General features: G+C 40.3%; 1 protein-coding gene across 4 annotated transcripts in view; it reads left to right on the forward strand.

Moving 5' to 3' along the window:
- The first annotated feature begins 126 nt into the window (after positions 1-126).
- TNFRSF8 (TNF receptor superfamily member 8) overlaps positions 127-20,272 on the forward strand; it is a 36,051-nt gene continuing 15,905 nt past the window's right edge. For 3 of the 4 annotated variants that reach the window (XR_012583976.1, XM_074560736.1, XM_074560738.1), the window contains exons 1-4: positions 127-1,777; positions 6,774-6,845; positions 8,184-8,409; positions 9,667-12,461. Coding sequence is in view for 3 of the 4 variants with exons in the window: in XM_074560736.1 (XP_074416837.1) it covers positions 12,390-12,461 (72 nt within the window). In the remaining variant the exon portion in view is untranslated. The remainder of the gene's footprint in view (positions 1,778-6,773; positions 6,846-8,183; positions 8,410-9,666; positions 12,462-20,272) is intronic. The other variant, XM_074560737.1, reaches the window with a different exon arrangement.

Genomic DNA, 20,272 nt, shown 5'->3' on the forward strand with positions numbered 1-20,272 from the left:
ACATATGTGAGCAACCAATATGCATAGCTGAATGTACAAACTCTCATATATGGTTTTTCACTTTTCTTTTTTGCCTTTTGCAGCTACTTCTAAGCAGATGCATAAGCTTTTCCACCTAGGGCTGTATAAAGTGATGTGTACAGGATGACTAACTAGTACTGTTACCACTAGGACATCTGTAGCAACGGGGTTCATCTGCCACCTCAACTGGGTAAACAAGAAGTGTAACGTTAACTCTGAATGCCAGGGTGAATGGAATTGGTCACATTATTTCCATTATTGAAAATACTAGTTTTAAAAGAAGTAAATTCAGTGAATATAAAACAGTAGCTGCCAAATGTTATCCTAAATAGGGCAAATTCAAGATTTTTACTACTTTGCCTTCAAACCCAAAACGTTAGAAGTCATAAACCTCTTCTTAATTTATCCTGAAATAAATTAGAGCAATTCTGCTCCACTTTATAAATAGGGAAAATGAAGTAGAAGATTAAGTAATTTATGTGAGATCTGTCTGGTGACTGCAGGATGGAACAAATGTTGAACTCAAAATGTCTCTTGATAGCTAGGAACGTGTTCTATCTTTTTACACTTGTGAAAGTATTGAAAGTGTGATTATGACTTTCTTCCTCCACTAGAAACAGGTGAAAGAAGTCAGTGACACTGCACCTGCTTACCCAAGTTAACCTCAGTTTGTCTCTTTATATGTTGGTTCTGGCCTATTTGATCCTGCCTTCATTTGCAAGCTGAAATAGACTGAAAATGCTACCCATTTATGGAACCTCTATTTTTTTTTTCTTTTTCTTTTTTTTTTTTTTTTTTTTTTGCTTCATTTCCTTCCATATCTCTCCTTTGAAAGGCTAAGATTCACAATGCCAGATCTTGTCCACAGTAGCAAATCTTTAGAAAAGGTTCTTTTCCCCATGCGCACGCTTCAGGATAGCTTTAACTCTCCCTTCGTACCCTTCCTCTTGTGTTCTCATATCCCCTTTCAGGTGGAACTTCTCACAAATGCTCAGTCTCAAAATATTCTTTTTTTAATTATCTGAGCCATCCCACGTGCCCTTTTTGCTAATAAAATAATTTAACTTCCACATTAGGAGGACTGATTTCAATTTCTGTGTTAAAATACTGGCACCTTAGTTCACTTTCTTGTCTGAACTGGTACAGGGAATTGTTTCCTTTGCTTTTTGTTTATTCTTTAAGAGCAGAAAATCTGATTTGCCTATTAACTTAGGTTATGACCTGATGGTTCTATGTTGATTTTATAATTGTGTCTCCAGATCAGTACAGAGTAAGTTTATATCATGATCCTTTTTGCATAGGGAATCTAACCGGTGTACTCAGGTTTTTCAGCAGAGCTTAAACACTGTACGTTTTGAAATTTTTACTCTGAGTAGTGCCCAGGTCAGTTTGTAGTTGATAGTATACAGGAACAGATTTTTCTGCTGGCTGACTTGGTCCTCTTCTTCCATTCATAATCGAAATTATCAAAGATCGTGCAATTGGATTTTGGTTAATATTGTTGATGCATGATCCAGAATTTAATCTAGAACCCTTTGTGTCAAGCTGCACTGTTTCTCTGGAAGAGAGATGGGGGTCTGAAAGTGAGTAAACCTGTATTTTTTTAACTAGGACACCTGGCCATGGATGTGCATGGAAACCTCATCTTCTAGTAAGAAGGTGATTCACATATAGTCAAGCTTCTGATCATAATCTCACTTCAAGGTTGAGTTACCAAAAAGATGCTTGCTCTAATTTCATGTGACCTGCAGCTGAGGTAAACGTGTGTACCCCTTTCATCTGGTTTCTCACAATCGCTCTGCGGTGGTCAGTCTGGTTATGTGCTGAGCAATCTGGCTGCTGATTGTATTCAAGATGTCAAAGTTACAAATCCTAGTTAGTTTAATTTGAACAGCAGTAATGCAAGGAATGACAACAGAAAAGTCATTTCTAGAAAGTGAGGTCATGCTTTATAAGAATCAGATTTTTTTTTTACTGTTGGTACTGAATATGAGACAAAATCTCAATCCAAAAGATGGGCAAGGGAAGTTTTATCCAGTCTAGAATAGTAATAAGTGAGAGGCCTGCACAAGATGCCTTTGAACTGTGTGCTGTGAGGAGTAGTTTGGGTTTGGATACGTTAATGAGTTATGGTGTAGTAACAAGGTTTTGCACAGTGGCTTTGTCCTGCAATAAATGTTACGCGATCCAAGATATTACACCCTTTCAGAAAGGAGGGTGACTGAGATGTCATTTGGGGGTGCAGTGTAAAGGAATACATCTATTTACTGGTTGAAAAATTGCATTTTGTCCAGTATTAAAGCAGCTTCTGCACTTGGAATGTGGACTCTGCAGCAACCTGAGCTGTGATGGAGCCAGTGCTGGAATCTGCACTTCCAGGGGAGAATGGGGTGGGGGGTAGTGTGCACGGGATGTTGGGGTTGTGGGTTAGGAAAACGGGAACATTTTGAGGCCAGGGGTTTCTGGAGAGGAGGCTAAGCAGAGGTGAGACTGTAGGAACAGGCAGTAGGAAGCTAGAGTGGTTAGAATTTTGGGAGGAGGCAGAGAGCTGTGGAGGGGCCTTGGGGAGGAGGGCTGGGTTGGGAAAGTAGGATGTAAGATAGCGGGTAGCAGAAGACCTTTGCAGATACGGGGTTCAAAATGGTATGGTAAGGAGGGGTTCCCAGTACTGTACCAGTATCTCCAGAGCTACGTCCTTTGCCGCAAAATAATACAAACAGTGAACTTTGTTGTGCAGTTACAGGGCTCTGGGATAGCTTGTCACACTGTGTTGCTCGCGTTTCGATGCCACTAGAAGTTGGAATAGCCAAAGTGAAGCCCAGAATTCTTGACTTGTCCTGGATTTTATTTTTTTTCCTGTTCATAGCACTTGGAACACGCTGGCTTAGTCTGTGCAGCTGTGTCTTATGTTATTGTCTGGCTCCAGTGTGTGTGCCCATTTGTGCTAGCTCTCTTTTAGCATGAGTGATGGCTGCCTGATGCTTTGATGGTAAAGCTGGTGGTTTAGTAAAGCTGGGAAATCAGGCTTTGCTTAATTAAACAAATGTATAATAATGCATTTGTGATTGGTTTTAAGAGAGAAGTGTAGTTTAACCTTTAAAATATAACTCTGTCTGCTTCTCAGTTAAGTGTTAGACTGCTGTCATGGTTTAACCCCAGCTGGCAACTAGGACTGTGCAGTCGTTCACTCGCTTCCCCCCCCACTGCCGCCTGGTAGGATAGGGAGAAGGGGGAGAAAAAAGAGAAAAAAACAAAACTTGTGGGTTGAGATAAAGACAGTCTAATAGAATGGTAACAGCAGAGAAAAATAATAATAATAATGGTAAAATAATATACAAAATAAAGTGATACAACACAGATTGCTTCACTGCCCTATGATTGGCTGCCCAGCCTGTCCCAAGCAGTGATCGCGGATTCCTGCTTCCCACCAACCCCCATTTATATACTGAGCATGACATTCATGGTATGGAATATTCCTTTGGTCAGCTTGTTCCGTCTATGCTCCCTCTCAGCTTCTGTGGGAAGCTGAAAAAGTCCTTGACTTAAAATAAACATTACTTCAAAACAATTAATATGTATTATCAACATTCTTCTCCTACTAAATCCAAAACACAGCAGCTACTAGGAAGAAAATTGACTCTTATCTCAGCTGAAACCAGGACAGCTGCCATCAGTGTTTTGTCTGTTTGCTTCCTCTAGGATTACTGTAAGGCAGTTTTGGTGATGTCCCAGGATCAGGTGTTTCTTGCTGTCAGTACATTTTAAGAATTAATATCAAGAGTCTTGAATGAATGTAGTGCTGAGTTATTCATTCTATTTAGTTATCAGCGTGTCAAGGAATGACTGTCTCCAGAACCCTCAGGTGCATGGGGCATGAGCTTGCTTTTTGAATTATTTGCAAACTTTGATTTTTTGGGGGCTTTCATCTCTTTGTAACTTGTGCTTTCAAAGCCCAGGCGAATTTGTTTTCGGAGTGTGTCAAATCTGAAAACACAAGAGAAACTCTTCCCCTTCTCTTCAGAATTAAAAACCTTAACCTTCACCAGTTTCCTGGGTAATGGCAGACCAAATGTAAGGACGTTGTTTTCTCCTTCAGCTGGTGTATTTCATTGGTTTCTGCAGAGCAAAAAGATGCTGCTAGGAAGAGGAAGATAAGGCCCTGAACTGTCAAGAGTTGACATGCTCAGCTACAGTCATAGAAAAAAGTTTTACACACTCTCAAAAAACTGTGTCCCGAAAATCTTCCCATTTTTCTTTTGCAAAAATTATTTAATATTTCCTGACTTTCTTTTGTTTGCATCAGCAAAGGAAAGCTCATCTTGCTTCTGTTAGTAGAGAAGCTGTATAACTTTCGGCTTTTAGATGAGGAGAACCAGAGTACTAAAAAATGATATGAGTTACGCAAAAAGTCTGTGACAGTACTGTGAACTCATGACTCCCACTCCTGTGTTTTAACCACAAGGCCAGTCTTCACCAACATTTTTCTTTTCAATTTTGGATTAAAACGTATCAAATTGGAACTCTTGGTGCTTTTTCAGTTTCCTTGTTTTACTTCCCACGCATATACATAGAGCATATTTCAAATGCAACAATAGCATTAATAATTGCCTGCCAGCAAATAAATGTAAAATATTTGCACAAAGGATAGTTAAGAAGGAAAAGTCAGGCATATCTCCTTATTATTTTAAACTTGGTAAGATTCTTCGCCTTTCCAGTAATAGAGATCCAGAGTTACTGTGTTGATTTCACTAGAGTTTGTTTGGATTTGTATTTGAGTACATGTGAGCAGAATTTCTTGTTGTTAGAAGGAAGTGAAATGCTCATAATTCCAGTAATCTTCTAAAAGGGTGTATTTATTCCCAAAGTAAAAAAAAAAAGGTAATATAGGGAGTGCAGTAAGATCATAAGTAATTTCCAGTAAATGACAGAGTAGTGTTTAATCCTGAAACAGCTGGTTTATTTGGGAACTGTTTACTGACTTACAGATGAACTTCACGGGTTAAATGTTTTGCTGAAATAACTGAACCTGGCTCCAAAAGACCTGTTTGTCAGTTCACACATATCTGAAAGTAGATTTTTTTGTGAAATGACAAGGTTCTGCAAAAGCTTCTTTTACCTCTCACTTTGGTTCTGAACTATTCTTGAATCTCTCACTTCACGGTACCTTTCACTGAAGTTTTCTTTAGCATCTTTTGCCAAGAGTTTACAGACTGGAATTCGTGAGTGACTGCGTATACTTTCTGGTTTGATTCTGTTCACAGTTGAATAGTATCTTCCAAAAACTGTAGGTGAATACTGTATCGGAGGGGTTAGATTTTTGTTTTAACGAATCTCAAATAATTAACACCTAGACTGGAGTACAAGAACACCATTGAAAATGCTCAGTCTGATACTCAAAATTTAAGAAATGCTAGCATTACCATTTCTTTGCACATGCCCACTCCCTCTAACACGTTTTTTATTTACAGTATTCAGTCAGGCCAAGCTTCCCTCTCCAGTTGTGTTCCTCCCTAGTGGCTTGGTCTCCTTCCTCTTCAGTCCTAGTTGTGGGTTTCTTCTGGTCTAAGCTTTCTGATCCCTTCAGTTGATTCTGTCTTTGTCCTCTATATGAATTATATGGCACTTTCTTTCCAAAATTTCACTTTGAAGGTCTCCTTCAGAGCAAAGGAGAGAGTCTTCCTCTTCTCAGTTCTGGGTCATATGCTGATGAGGAGAAATTGCTATAGAGAAGATCTGGTTTTGCTTTTGAAACTCCATGTGGGAATTCAATCATGTGAAAATACCGCACAACAAGTAGCTCTGGGAGTTGTGAGTGGCTTGAGAATGCTTAGAGAGAATGAATTTATTAGAGATCTTCCCACTGAAAGTCAAATGCATTCACCATCAAGCTTGTGCAAGGTTTGGGTTTTTGTGAGGCTTTAGGTTGGTCAGTTTTTGGCAGACTTTCATGGCTTCTCAAAAGGCACATTCCTGATACAAGAGTTACCTTGTACTAGGGGAATTCAAGAATTCAGACTGAGGCAAATGCCTGCTTTGACGATGTTCTGCTCTAACTCTTCAAAGTTTGACTGGCTTGTAAGTAGCTGAAAAACAAGATCTTTTAAGTGCCAGATAAAGCTCAACACCAGACTTGTGGAGAATAACTATGCAGTCAAAATCAAATAATGTAAAGCTTGAACATGTTTCTTTGACTATAACTTAAGTATTCCGAGTAGACTTTCTACAAGGGGGCAATTACTATGCAGTAAAAAAGGTGTGAATTTAAAGTGGCTGCTGCTTATTAGCTCTCTGCGTGGACATACTGCGTGTTTAGAAACTTGCTAGCTAAAGGCAAGTATGTACTTAGTTTCTTGCCTTTTACCAGGCCTTTTATGTAACTGATGGCTTTATAGAAGCCTTCTGGCACTTTCTGGTTAGGTAGGGGAAACCATGAGCTTTACAGAGCTCCAGACAAAGACTTTGACGTGAGGTAAGACCGAGCTGAAGTCAAAGCTGGTGCTCATGGATTAATTTGTATCGGTGCAAAGGCTGAGGATGGGGAGCGAGCCCCAAAACAAATAATGCTGTTGTGGGTCATTTAGATTTACTAAATGTATGATTACTTCCGCAAATGAGCAGCAGGGAAGACTTTTGCTTTAAATTCAACCAGTGCTAGGGAGGTGTAAAAAAAGGGCATGAAGGATCTTCAGAATGCCTCAGCCTTCACATGGCATTACCTCTCCAACCTGTATTACCCACCACTTTCTTTACAGCTGTAACGATGAAGTGGCTGTCCTGTCTGGACCATGGATGATTCACCCTTGAGCATCTCCACTTCCAGCAAGGTATGGGAGGAAGGGCGTAATACAAATGACATTCAAATAATAACATTTTTATCAAGAGCTTTCTCTGTGGAGAATGACAATGTGTATATCTACCACTCTTCCAGAACCTGTAGTCAGAATTACTGAAAGTACAGACATGATGTGATCTTTCTTCTAAGGTCGTCTCTCTCTCTCAGCTTGCCTGTGGGCATAGTAATTCTGTGACATGGTTTTGGTTTCTTTCATGGAAGCCAAGTCTTTCCTGAGAGCACCGAGTTCTCTGTCAGCTCTTCTCATTTTTCAGTCTGACTCAAAATGCACTTTGGTTTTGAAGCTACTATGCACCAGAAAAAAAGACACTTTTACAAATTTTTTTTTTGGTTACATTACTTATTTTATCACTCTATATAAGGGACTAGTATTAGTTGAGATAACAAAAACACAGTTACAAGACTTTGTTACCCACATCAACTTTATATAAATTGCATCTGTAAAAGAAATCTAATTAAAAAATTAAACCAAGTTATTATTATTAACATGGTCAGTCTGACACATTTTTAGCTGCTTAAATTTTTGTTTCAATCAAAATTCTGAATGACTTAACCCAATCAAAAAGTGGATAAGATGACAGACATCATATCTTGTTTTGCATATTAACACTGAATCCAAATCTCTGATAGCAGGAATGCGTGGTTATGCTTCCAGAAAATGTGACTTTTTAAGCATAGCAATACTAAGAGTGACTTTGCTGCTCTGGAAGGCCAGAGTGTAGCACTGCCATATATTGTATTATTTAAACTGAGGATATGCTTGGGTGGAAGTAATTGCAATGAAAACCAGGGAACATGAATGGAGTCAATGGGCTTTGGGGGGGGGGGTGGGTTACAGCTCTCAGCTGAAGCAAGACTCCTTGCAGTAAGACTAATATCAGCTGAGAAGACTCTTTTTTCCCAGGACATCTTGGTTCTCTGCTGTCTGGAGAACTCTTCCAGCAGCTACGTTTTGGCTCAGAATCAGCAAAACCAATAACTGTTGACAGCATTTCTGAGCTTCCCTCAGTCAGGAATTGGCTTTTTCACATAAGTACTTTTTGACATTATATTCTGTAATTTAAAAAAAAAAAAAAAAGTAACCTTATCACTTGGGAACAGACCAGGATGCATCTCCTTCCGTTGGTTTTTCATTAATTACTAAGAAATTTTCTGTGCTCAGCAAGAACACAGCTGATTAAAACAGAAGTCCCGAGTTGCAAACAAACAAGAACTAGTCTGTTCTTTTATTTTAGATTTCTGGTTCACGTATGTATGAAACTTTATATAAAGCAAGGAAGCTGATTTCTTTTTCTGTTATTTTTACTAGAGAACAGAAACACCTTGTGAGAATGTCCATCTACTGAACCTACGGTTACTGAAATGACTTGGGATTTCCCCTGTGTGTTGGGATTTCATTATGACCCCAGATCATGATAACCAGTTTTTTTTCCTGCTGGAAACTCTTGTTTTAAGCCATTGCTGCCTTTCAACAAGTGTGCAACAAGAGCTTCATACCATCTTCCTTGTTGATCACAGTGGACAAACATACCAAGGTAAATTGCTAAATCAGTTTAGCTCTGCAGATCATGTTCATGTTATCAAGAGCACCTGCAATGTATTTAATGTATCACAGAGTGGTTTGATTGACGGGACATAATTAAATGGATTGACATATAGTTAACACTAAGAATAAGAGAAATGTATGTGCCAAAAAATAAATGTCAATACCAGAGTGGCATAGAGAGACAGAATTTTGCCAATCTGTGGCATAGTTGGCATAAATGAGATTTTTTCTTTTTCGTATGTTCAGGCATGTTCAAATACTTTGTCAGCTACAGTTAGTTCAGACTCTGATTGCTTGCTCTCTAAGTGATGTTTCTCAATGAGGTCACATTGCACCAGTGTTGCCCTCCCTCCTGTCTGTCCTCTTTGGGCTACTGAAAGATTTCTGGAGATCTTTAGTATGCTCGCTTCACTTACAGTGCCTAAAATCATTGGGATCCTGAATGCTGTCCCTGCGTGTTGTTAACACAGTGTTACTTCCCAAGATCCCCAGGAAGAGAGCTCTCCCATAGCTAAAATGCATAAATAGATCAGGAGAGGTGTCAAGAAAGAGTCATTCTTGGTGGCTACTTGCTTTCCTTCCTTTAACCATGAGATTCTTTGTTTTTATTATAGTAAATGCTTTCATTTTTCTTTTTTAATTTGCTAATAATTTTGCTTTTTACCTGTACCCCCTATAGTATGTAGCATGTATCCCAATGAGCATTGCCTTCGGTACTACTGAGACTCCTAGTTTTAGGGTCTGGTGTTGTTTCATCTAGCTAAGTAGCATGAGTTTAGCGATTTTTCATCAGCGTACTGTAATGCTCCAAATGGCAACACTGACAGACACTGAAATACAGATTTTAGACACTGTTATTTTAATATTTATCCTTTTAAATTCAGTGGTCTTATTTATCTGTTTGACAGAAGTTAAGAGATGACATTTCTCTCAGTGTTTTTTTTCTTTACTGATACATACGGATACGTATTAACTGAACATGCATGTTAAAAACCACAAGGAACCATGCTAAAAGTACAACGTGAGACTAAAATCAGCCACTTCAAAATTAGAAAATGTCATGAGGACTTTTGCTTGAGCACGTGTGTAACAATGCTACTTCTACAGTATTCTGTTACTAATTTTTTTACTAGGCTGTCACTGTTAACAGCACAGTGAATAGACAATGCTGAAGGAATGTCTTGGGCACGTGTTAAAGAGACTTTCCCTCATGGCTTAGGTGGATCTCTGCATTCTTTTGCTCCAGGTATCAAGCGACATTTGAACAACCACTGACTTACAAGACCTCCTCTGAACCCTTCCACCTCAACTCCATGCAGAACACACAGATGATCAGCACAGATCAAATACCCTGTGTAAAAATTACCTAAGAACTAGCTAAGCTTGACATTAGCTAAATTAGTTAATACAGAAGATGCCAAGCAACCTTGTCTTTGGGCATTGCTACTTTTAAAACCTAAAACAAAAGGAGCTTCAAATGTTAGATGCATGTAATCTAATAAACATTATAAATAATAATAGCGTGCTTATAGGGACTTTCCCTTTTTTTTTCAGGAGACATTGTCCTCTGATGGAAGAACAGAGAAACAGGGGTTGTTTGTTTCCTTCTATTTGTTCTGCTTTATTTTTTTTTTCTTCATACTAACATAGAGGATTATTTTCTAGGAAATATAGGCAACATGTAGAGAACAGTAGTGTGGGTTTGTTATAAAACGGGGGTGCTTCTTCCAGTTACTGATAGGGCTTCTTTTGGAAAACCCCTTCCATTGTATTTGAAATCAAAACATGCAAAGTCTGAAATTAATGCATTCCGTTAAAGATGTATGCAGGTTGGAACATTCCTATTAAGTACAATCTCTTCACGCTTTTCATTGCTGTTGCTTTTATTACAGACTTGTAATAGCATTGTGTGATGTAATAGCCTTTCCAAAAAGCCAGCAGCAACACTAAGCTTTTTCCACTTCCCATGATTTTAAATATCTAGTTCAATCAAGAATGAATTTAAGAATAAGAAGTTTTAAGAAGGATGGCAGCTGGGAAGCCTGTTTTCCCTTTGGACATGAGATGGATTGTTTCTTCTGAGGAACACTGGTCTCCCACCACAGCTTTTCCCTCAGTTAGTGTTACTGGAATCTTTCGTCTTTATCCAAGTCATCTCCTTCCATGAAACTGTGTATCCTCAGCCAAATTTGCTTGAAGTCATCCAATGGGTTAAAAAAATGTTGACACCATTGATTGAAAAGCAACTGACGTGTGGAAAACAGACCAGAAAACTCTCCCTGTTGCCAGTCCTGGGAAAATCTTTCACACACAATTTTTTGTGCTCAGATATTTAGTTTTTGAATCAGATATGTTGACCTCGGCAGTATAACTTACAGCGGCTAAAACTTTCCAGCCTGTGTCTTATGTTGGTTCCTGTCCTTTAGCTAGAAAAGCTTAGATAGGAGCTGATAAGAAAAAAAAAAAAAAAAAAAAAAAAGGAATAAAACCCAAACAAACAAAAAAGCAGAGCTCACCAATTGCCCTGACTACGATGTCATTTGGAACTGCAGTCATCAACTGGGAGAATTGCCTAATGGCATATTATTACACAAGATTAAGACATTTTCTAGCCCATTATTTAATTAGGAAAAGCAAGAATGTAATATTTGGACATTCAAATACTTAGTTGTCTCTAGGCATACCTACCACAGTCAGCTTTTATAGCTAAGAGAGCTTAGAAACTGAGACGCAGCCTGACAGAGTGAAGAGAGGAGGTTAGATTTATGTGTCAAAAACATAGTACGCGATGTTCTGAAAATGCCTGGGGTTTATAAGATGGTATTCTGCAGAAAAAATAGAGGCAGTTAGTTAAAAAGAAAAGAGTTACAGCTGTGAGTTAAAGAAGATATTTACATCATCCCAGGGTCCCTGTGGAATGCTCTCATCTTTTGCACTCCATTGTGATGGCAATGAGGTAGCTGTGGGTCTTTAATAAAATAATCAATTATCCGACTTTCAATCTTTTCTCACTTCTTTTGGTTTTCTTTTTCTTTTGGCTGGTAAGGGTGAGAAGCAAAAAGCCACGGGTGTGAGAATTCAAATTCTCAGTGTTTTCCTCAGCAGAAGTTTTCAAGGCAGTCTGCCCTTTTTTGAAGTGGCTAGCTTTTACTTTTGGCAAAACTGTTAGGGCAGATAAGAAAGCTTCACGACACCTTAAACCAACAGAAATCTTTCCAGGCACCAGAGCAACAAATGAAAGCGAGTGAAATGATGAGTAGCAGTCCAAGGGATGACTGTCAGCAACAGGAATTGATTTCAAGTGGGATTGGAGGAAAGAGAAAGATTCTCAAGAGGATGCTCTGTGGTGTGTTGGTGTTTAAATGATAGTGTGTAGAGCCTAAACCTTCATGGAGTCACCCTGATTGCTTGTGAGTTTTCACACACTCATCCAAACAGGAGTAAAATGACTGTACTGAAAAAATTACTACTTCTTACTGGGAACCCTCTTGAGGCTTGGTTGCAGCTCTTGAGATTGTGGTGGATGGACAGGGCAGGGCTTGGACTCTTGCCTGGCCAACGCTGAGGGTGGTGAAATGCTCTCTGGGGGCAGCCAGATGACTCAGGAGCCTGTGTTTCTGCACAGCCAGCCGTGTACCTCGGGTGACAACCTTGATGCATGCAACCGACTCTCACAGAAACCCAAGCGCTCCGGGACTAGTGATTGACGCGGTTTTGTTTTGTTCTTTTTTTACTTTTCTTTTCTTGGGCAGCCCCCCCTCCCCCTTCCTTCTAAATGGTTTTCTGAGCTTGCTTGAGTCTCAAAGCCTGTCTCCTGCTTGTCTTGAACAGCTGGAATGGCTCTGGACTGAAGGAACAGACACGGAGCAAGACTGGACTGGACACTGGGAGGATCTTAAACTCCAAGAGGAGCAACCTGGCTGTCTAACCTGCGATGCTGAGAGCTAAGGAGATTTAACGCCACTGCAGATGGCTGCCTGCAGCCTGGCACTAGGACTGTGGCTCCTGCTTCTTCTCCAGGATATCCAGACAGCCCCGCAGGTAAGGCAGGGTGGCGCCAGGATCCTGCAGTTCCTCAGGACACAGGAGCCTGGAGAGGTCTGGGGGCACCCTGGGCTGCAGGGCTATCCTCCTGCCCATAGGCTGGGTGCTGGGTAGTGAGCGTCCAGAGAAACAGGCTTTGTGCAACACAGGGTGATAAAGGTATAAAGCAGAGCAGCCAGGAGAGTTTGCCCTCTCTGGGAACTTTGCAGTCAGGAGCAGGGGATATGAGCTATGATCTGCATCTTTTTGCTGGCACTGCTAGTGGTACTGCACATCCAGGCACATCGTACGTGGCTAGGGAGTGAGGAAAGATTTGATGGGCTGGGGGACTGTTCTCGTTTGTTTGGGTGAGAGGCTTTTATTTTTGCCTGGATGGGCAAGTTTTCTGTGACAGGTTTGTTCCTTGCAGAGCGTGGTTTGGAGGGCTGCTGCTCACTCTGCTGATGTGAGTTAGGGCTGGCAAATTGAAAGCTGTAAGGACAAACTAAGCAATAAAATACCTTCCTCTTTACAACCGCCTACCCCTCTGACACCGACTTCCTTATGAATGGACTGATATTTCTGCATCAAATTGACTTAAAATAGACGTAGCCCACTAGTTGCACTCGGCTGATGCTGTAGATGCAAGCTTGCTCCCTGCTCAGATTGTATCATCTCTTGTGCGTTTGCTCCCCCCCTCCCTCCCCCGCCAGCGGATCACATGGCAACAAGCCCTCAGCACCTGGCATAAGTCCAGGTAATTTCCCTGGCTGACATTCATGCGCACACACACACACACACGCAAAAAAGGTCAGTCGCAGAGGCTCTTTGCACAGGTGAAGTCAAGCAGGTGATCCTGAAATTGGCTGTTTTCCCTTGCAGTGAAAATATGAGTATATACTAGCCTAAGACACCTGTCTACATTGTAAATGAATGATATAGCACATCACTTGGGCTGTTAGGAGATTTTTTACAAGAAACTGACTCCGATTAGATCTTTGAAAATAACCAAGTCCTGCATCCTCTTCAAATAGACATTTGAAAACGATCCTCCTGGCTCTTTTGGTAAGAGTAGGAGTTTTCCCTTGTGTCTTTAGTTGTAAATTCCCCTCCCACATTGCAAGTTTGCTCTATTTTGCCCTGGTTATCTGACATGCCCCTGTCTCCTTCCTGAAATATAGAAGGATCCCTGTTCTTCTATAGGATTGGGGTCTGTAGTCCTTACCCACCTGGGGAATTCTGAGGAGGGCATCCAGATAAGCTTGCTTGGTCTGCTGAATGCAAACTGCTTTAGGAGAAAGGCAATAGAAAAAAGGTGGCGGTTTTGCTTTTTGACATCACTTCTGGTGTTTTGTTCACAAAATGAAAGGGGCAGAGAGAAAATTTGTTTTTCTGATGCTCATTGTCAACATTCAGACTGACTGCAAAATCATCAGTTCCCTGGAATAAAGATGTAGATCTTCCTGGGATAAGCAACTGGCTTTTCACTCTCTTTCTGTATTGCCTCTATCACAGCAAACTTTGCTACTTTTACTGCTACTGGAGCACAAGTGATACTGTTTAAAGTGAGCAAGTCACAGCTTATTGGTCATATTTTAAACCATATTCCACCTCACTTGAGTCCACAGGTTGAGTTTTGTTTGTTTTAATATTCAGTTAGCTCTCATTTGTTAATAATGTCTTTACTATCATGCAGATGAAGCCTTGACTGCTTGAAGTTTTAGATTATCAGCTTCTTTTGTACTGTCAGAATTTGAACAGCAGCTTGAAAGGGAGTCAACTGTTTTGCTACAGTATTAGTCAGTTCTAGAATAGCCAATGCTGGTAGAAGATTTTTTTTTTTTACCGTAATATGCTTTCTTCCTGACTTACAGCTCATTTGTAGCAAGCTGATTTCTTACTCTGCCTCACCATCACTTTTTCTCTATGAGCTCAAAAGACCATACATAAATGAGTCAAACCTTGTCCTGACTGAATTTCAGAGTAGCCCACTGAATTCAGCACCATCTTTACGATTGCCACTATTTAAATTGGAATAGCAGATGTACTTGTAGATATGAGGAAAGTGCAAAGAGCTACAAAAAAACCTATTTTCTAAAACAAATTCTCAAAAGCAAGCACTGAAAGCCAAATATTTTGTATCAAATATGTTTGTTTTATTTAATTGGGCCTTGATCTCCAAGGTTTAAAAAAAAAAAGAAAAAAATGATTGGCCTGATAGGTCAATGAAAGCACTGAGCCAAGGGATCCTTGGCCATCCTGTTACGGAGCAGGCCGAACAGGAGATGAATTGTGGTCTTTTCTTCACAAGATGTATTCCAGCTCCTGCTAAATCAAAAACTTTTATTTGAAGTGCAGGCGGGAAAAGATTAGTGAAATTCAGCCTCTGTGTCCCTCCAGTTGAACAGTACATTGAATCCAATTTAAGAACTTCTTGTATTAGAGCAAAAACAGATGCAAATTACTAGTCTGATACAGACTCATGACTTGTTCAAATTTGTTCAAAAAATGTGGGCAGGTTAACTCCGTGGTGGCAGGCTTTTTGCTACACTGGTGATTTTTTACTACATCAGCTTACCTTCTTTTTAGTTTAAATATTAACCTGCACCTCTGCAGCTGGCATAAAGCAGCATTTGCTCTGCATTGTGTCCTCATGTCCAATCCAGGTCAAATCAATTCTGATATAGTGTAGAGATGCAGAAATAATGTCTGTGAGGTTTCCCGCTGCAGCTGTGCCCATCAGCAGAGACCTGTCACACAAAGGGGAGGCCCTGCTCCTGGCTACACAATGCCACCAGCTTTTCTGCATTGACTTTAGCGCAAATGACCGTGCAGCTGCAGGGTGAGTTGTTTCAGTGCAGCAACACCCTGAAAATCAGCTACAGAAATTCAGAAAGCGGAGTTTTCAGTCAACTGAACGCCTAAAATTGATTCATCCTCTGGAAACACAACTGCTTTGTCTTAAATAATCAAGGAGTTAGAGGGGAAGGAAAATGTGGGTAGAGGCAAGAGAGGGGAAGAGGGATTGCACCCTTGGATGGCAAAGAGCCACAGCATTAACATAGCTCTAATAGACACATATTCCCACTTTGCTAATCCATTCTTAGTGCTGACCCATCCATTCAGAGTTTCCTCAGAATCAGAGGGAAGAATGTAGACCTACTGTCCACCACAGCTGGATTCCTTGACCCTACCCACCAATACTTCTGTGATCCTCCTTCAATTTTAAAGTTTTTTTAGAATACCTACTAACTAACAGAATTGTAAGTACTAATGGACAATGCTATATGTCATTGGGCTAAAATTGTTATTTTGTCATTGAGACTGGATTATCGTTTTGGAGAGGGAACAGGAAATGTACATCTCTTCTCTTTTCTTCAGGAAACATTAGGAAATGATGCCTTAAAAAGTGAAATTGTGCTAGAACTTTGAATTCCCCTAGCAGAATCTGAGTTCTGTTGCTGTCTGTCTTGAGATTCAGACAAAAGTGGATAAGGAGGTGGGACAGTCAAAAGATGAAAGACAAAAATACTTTGAATGCTAATTAAACAGGATTTTGAGGTTAGTGCATTTCATTCTGTTCCTTGCAGAGACGAGGAGAGTTTGTTCTGCAAAACCTATTGGAGATTTCCTTGATGGAGCAAAGCCACATGCTAGTTGCTGCTGAGTATGGATTATACTACACTCTTCAGTGTTTCTAGGCGTTGCAGGAAGAAGAGCAGGGAATGGGGCAGAAGTGAAAGTTCTTACACACAAAACCTTCCTACAAAATAAGTACTAAGGGGCAATAATGATGAAGCGAATCTTTTCTCCCTGGCTAATTGGCAATGTCTGTAAGCATACCGGAGCCAGGAGAAATGGCCAACACTGTAAGTGGAGAATTTCTTTGCATTTTCTTTTTTGTGCGCTTCTACACACAGGCACCATGGTATCAAGAAGGTGAACAGCCCACCCCAGTGTTCACAGCTGATGCTGTTTTGTAAAAAGGTGACAGTGTTGAGGTTTTGTAATGTGAGGCTGAAACTTTTTTCTGTCTCCTTTGCTTTATCCCTTCCTTTCATTTCAAGAGTTATTTATGAGCAACTAGGACCTGCTAAGTCAAACGTTAACCTTCAGCTTCTGCCTAACAAAGAGTCCTAATTTAAATAAACTGGTTTTGCTCTGGAAAATTAGTTTTATTAGTTATATTCACACAAGCTTGAGTCAAAGTAGTTAAGTTCATATTTTCTTCTGAGACAGGGTTAAATTTCCACTGTCATCCTAGAACATACTGAAAAAGGATTCTTTGACTTATATTCATATTAACAAATGGGATAACGGTCCAAGGCAGAAGACTTTCACTATTTTGTAGTTAAACCTTATGTGTCTTACTCAATATTTTATAATGCTTGGTTTTGTCCAAGCTCTCACAACCAGAAGTATATTAGAAGTGTCTTAATGCTGAGATTTTTGTTGTCAGTGACAGCGGTAAGAGCACATATGCTTTTCCTTGCTGCTGTGTTCCTCTTGAGCCGTCATATGATAAAGTACCACTTTTTACATTAATTTTTCCCTTTTCTCCTCACTGGCCTTGTGATTCCCTCCCTTCTTTTAGGGGAGAAGTTCCCCCTGTTCTGATTAAGGCTTGAGAAGAGGGACATTTTCTTTAACAGCTTCCGCATCGTCTCAGTCACAATACTGGAAACCCAGTACAGGCTCCCACAGTTGCAGCCGTTGGTAACACAGCTCAAAACAGGTCTGCGCAGCTCGAAACAGTGTGTGTCTGTCCTGGGGAGATCAGCGCTGCTACTGTTGGCGGGAATTTTTCGCAGAATTTCCCTCGTCTAAACAGGATCGTTCTGTGCTGTCACCAGATTCCTTTGTAGCCACAGTGTTAGAAGACAACTAGCTTTTCCCCTGCCTGTTTTGATTACAAGCAGCATGTGATGTCCTCCTGAGCAAACTGCTTGCCCAAGTTTTTGAGTGGAAAGATGCTTTTAAGTTTCGCTGGAAAATCTAGAGAGAATGTAAACTGTAAGTTCTGCTGTAGCAGACTGACTTACCGTGGTAGCAGTTGTCGTGCCCTTAGCAGTTGACCTGCAAGTGTTGGCAAGATAAGAAGTGTTTACAGCACCATCGGTGACAGTTTGGACAAGACTTGGTAAAAGCAAGCAAATCTAAAGTTAAGGACGCAGTGGGACCAGGGGGACAGTATGTCCTGTGTGCCCTTACAGAGCTTATCTGGGGTTCCCTGGTGCTACCACCACAAAACCCCCCGTAATTGGAGATAGACATTGGACCCAGTACAGTAAGGACTTTAAAGTAACACACGTAAAGCTGAGCAACGATCCCACCACCAACCTTGAACATGAAGAAGCTTCAGGGCCTTTTCCTGCCCTCAGCCTTTGTGATGGCCTCACTGTCACGCTGCTGTGGGTTTATACGGAGTTGAGCCTGAAGGTCCCAGCTTGGTACCGGACTACTCAGACAACAGGAGTTCACCCAAGTCATTTTGATATTTAGCAGGTGAGGATTAGAAATCCAGTTTGTGTTCCAGCTGCAGTTTGTAGTAGGCTTACTACTATATAGAAATAGTAAGTTGCTATTGAAAATACACATCGTTTCAACAGCCTTAATTTCTGAGAAGCTGTGCAAATATGTTGCTTCCATAATTCTGTGGAAATCGAATGATTTTTTTGGCCAAGCCACTGAAATATTCTTTTTTTGCTTTTTATCAGTATTGGTTATCCAGCATTAAAATATTTCATAACTCTAGCACTCCGTCGTCATTCTATCCAGGAACAGCAAGACAAATACACACTAACTATTTTGCAGTCCCTCCAAATTTGGATGGATTCGATGGTTGATGTCTAGATTTCTGCTGTTAAAAAGGAGTAGCCAACAGCTGAGGAACAAAAAAACCTGAACACTTCAGTCCTGTCACTTGGAGTCTTCTTGTACACAGAGATCTGAGATGATGGTCAAATCAAGAAAACGCATAAGGTGCCTTTCCAGAAGCACCGAGTCTTGAAAGGAGTGGGACTGGACAATTTGTAATCTAGAATCCTCTGTGTTTCTTGGTGAATAGCTTCCAGCGATCTCTTCCTAAGTAGAAATACCGAGCTCATCAAAAGAAAAGGTCAGATGAGCCAATATTTTATTGCAAATTTGCACCCTAATTTCCCTAATTGTAGGTGAGACGTTGGAGGTGGTATTTTACATGTGGGAAGAGCAGTTACAGGTGATGAAACTGAGGTAATTCACATGTTCAGTCATTGAGTGGGTAAATTAGTTCAGGCCTATTGCTACCCACTAATAACACACATTTTTGTTCCCTTTTCACTTCGTATCTTCGTCTGGTTATCTTTTGCTTTAGATAACTTATTATTCCCATTTTCATTACACAGAATACATAGACAGAAAAATGAAAGTTACATTATTCTTCTATGGCTGACTTCCCTTCACCCTTTTCCCAAAAGTAGCCTAATCAAACCTCTGTAGAAAATGACCTGGCACCATCATTTTATGGAAGACTTAAAACATATTGAGACCTTGGCCCTTCTCCTCTGCCACTTCTTCAAGGTGTGTTCTTTGCTTTTGGGCACCAGTTGTTTCACTCCCCAGAAAACTCATGGAAGCTTTGATGGGTTCTTAGTGCAAGATTTTTTTATTCCAGATGCATGAAAACTTGAAATTTAGCTTACAAAACACCATGCATAAGTTAAGAAGTAGAGACCATATAATTTTTAGTGGCACTTTCCTTTCCATACTGCCAGTTTTGCGTATGTAATTTATTTTGAGCTTTTCAGCCTGAAGTGCTATAAAGCTCTGGGGGCTTGGTTTATGCTCAGGTCCTTACCTTAACATATGCTGTCTGTAAAGGGCCAACCTTTCTGCTTAGTTTAAGAGCAGAACTTTGCAACATTGCATTGCGGTTAGAGGTCACATTAGGAATCAAACAGCTTTAAGATTTAGAGGGAAAAAAATGACAAGAATGGGGAGATGGTGACTGATGCTGAACGTTGATATGCACATTATTTATCACTGAAAGGATCTATAATAAGTTTCATGCTTGTGAAACACCTCTGCTGAACAGATGGCAACTCTTAAAGACCTTTAGCAGATGGCTATGGATTAGAAGTGGTGGGGTCCTCAGAAGGTGGTTTCTCAGCCATAGAAATCGTGTCATGATTTGTTAAAATGACTTCTTTTTACAGCAGAGCACCTTGGCCTTGGCTCAGTCAACACTGAAGGTGGCTACAAAGCTGTGCTTGGAACTGAATACTTGAAAGGAGCATTTTCTGTGAAGCTGTGGATGTCGTGTATAATGTAGCTGGATGTAGTATATAGCTGCCCTCTTGTGGAAAGGAAAAAAACCCACCCGTTGAGTACTCTCATGTATATTTTCATAATTTGTGTAGTATGCACGCATAGTTCATGCAGTAGTTTATCACAGCAACTAGAATCAGGTCAAATTCATAGTCAGAATTTGCACTACTGTAACTAGGAGCAGAATCTAATCCTAAACTCTGATTTCAATATTTTAGACAAGGTCACTTTTTAAAAAGCAGCCCTTCCCTCACACTTCTACTCACACACTATTCCTTTATTTAAACCCCGAAAGAGGTAATTAACTCAGCTGTAAGATTGTGCTGCATAAATTTATTCACACCCCAATTTAAAACTCAGCATCATTTGCAGCCAGAGTTGGTTGCCCAGAAGAACCAGGAAGAGATGATGAGGTTTTTGTGGTGACTTTCCATAGCTCTTATAGAGAAAGCTATGGCCAGGATGCTGTTGTTTCTTAAATTTTCATTATAAACCTAGTTAATCTACTTTGTATCACTGAA

The sequence above is a fragment of the Larus michahellis genome, chromosome 16 (genome assembly GCF_964199755.1).
Source record: "Larus michahellis chromosome 16, bLarMic1.1, whole genome shotgun sequence".
NCBI classification, from domain to species: Eukaryota; Metazoa; Chordata; class Aves; order Charadriiformes; family Laridae; genus Larus; species Larus michahellis.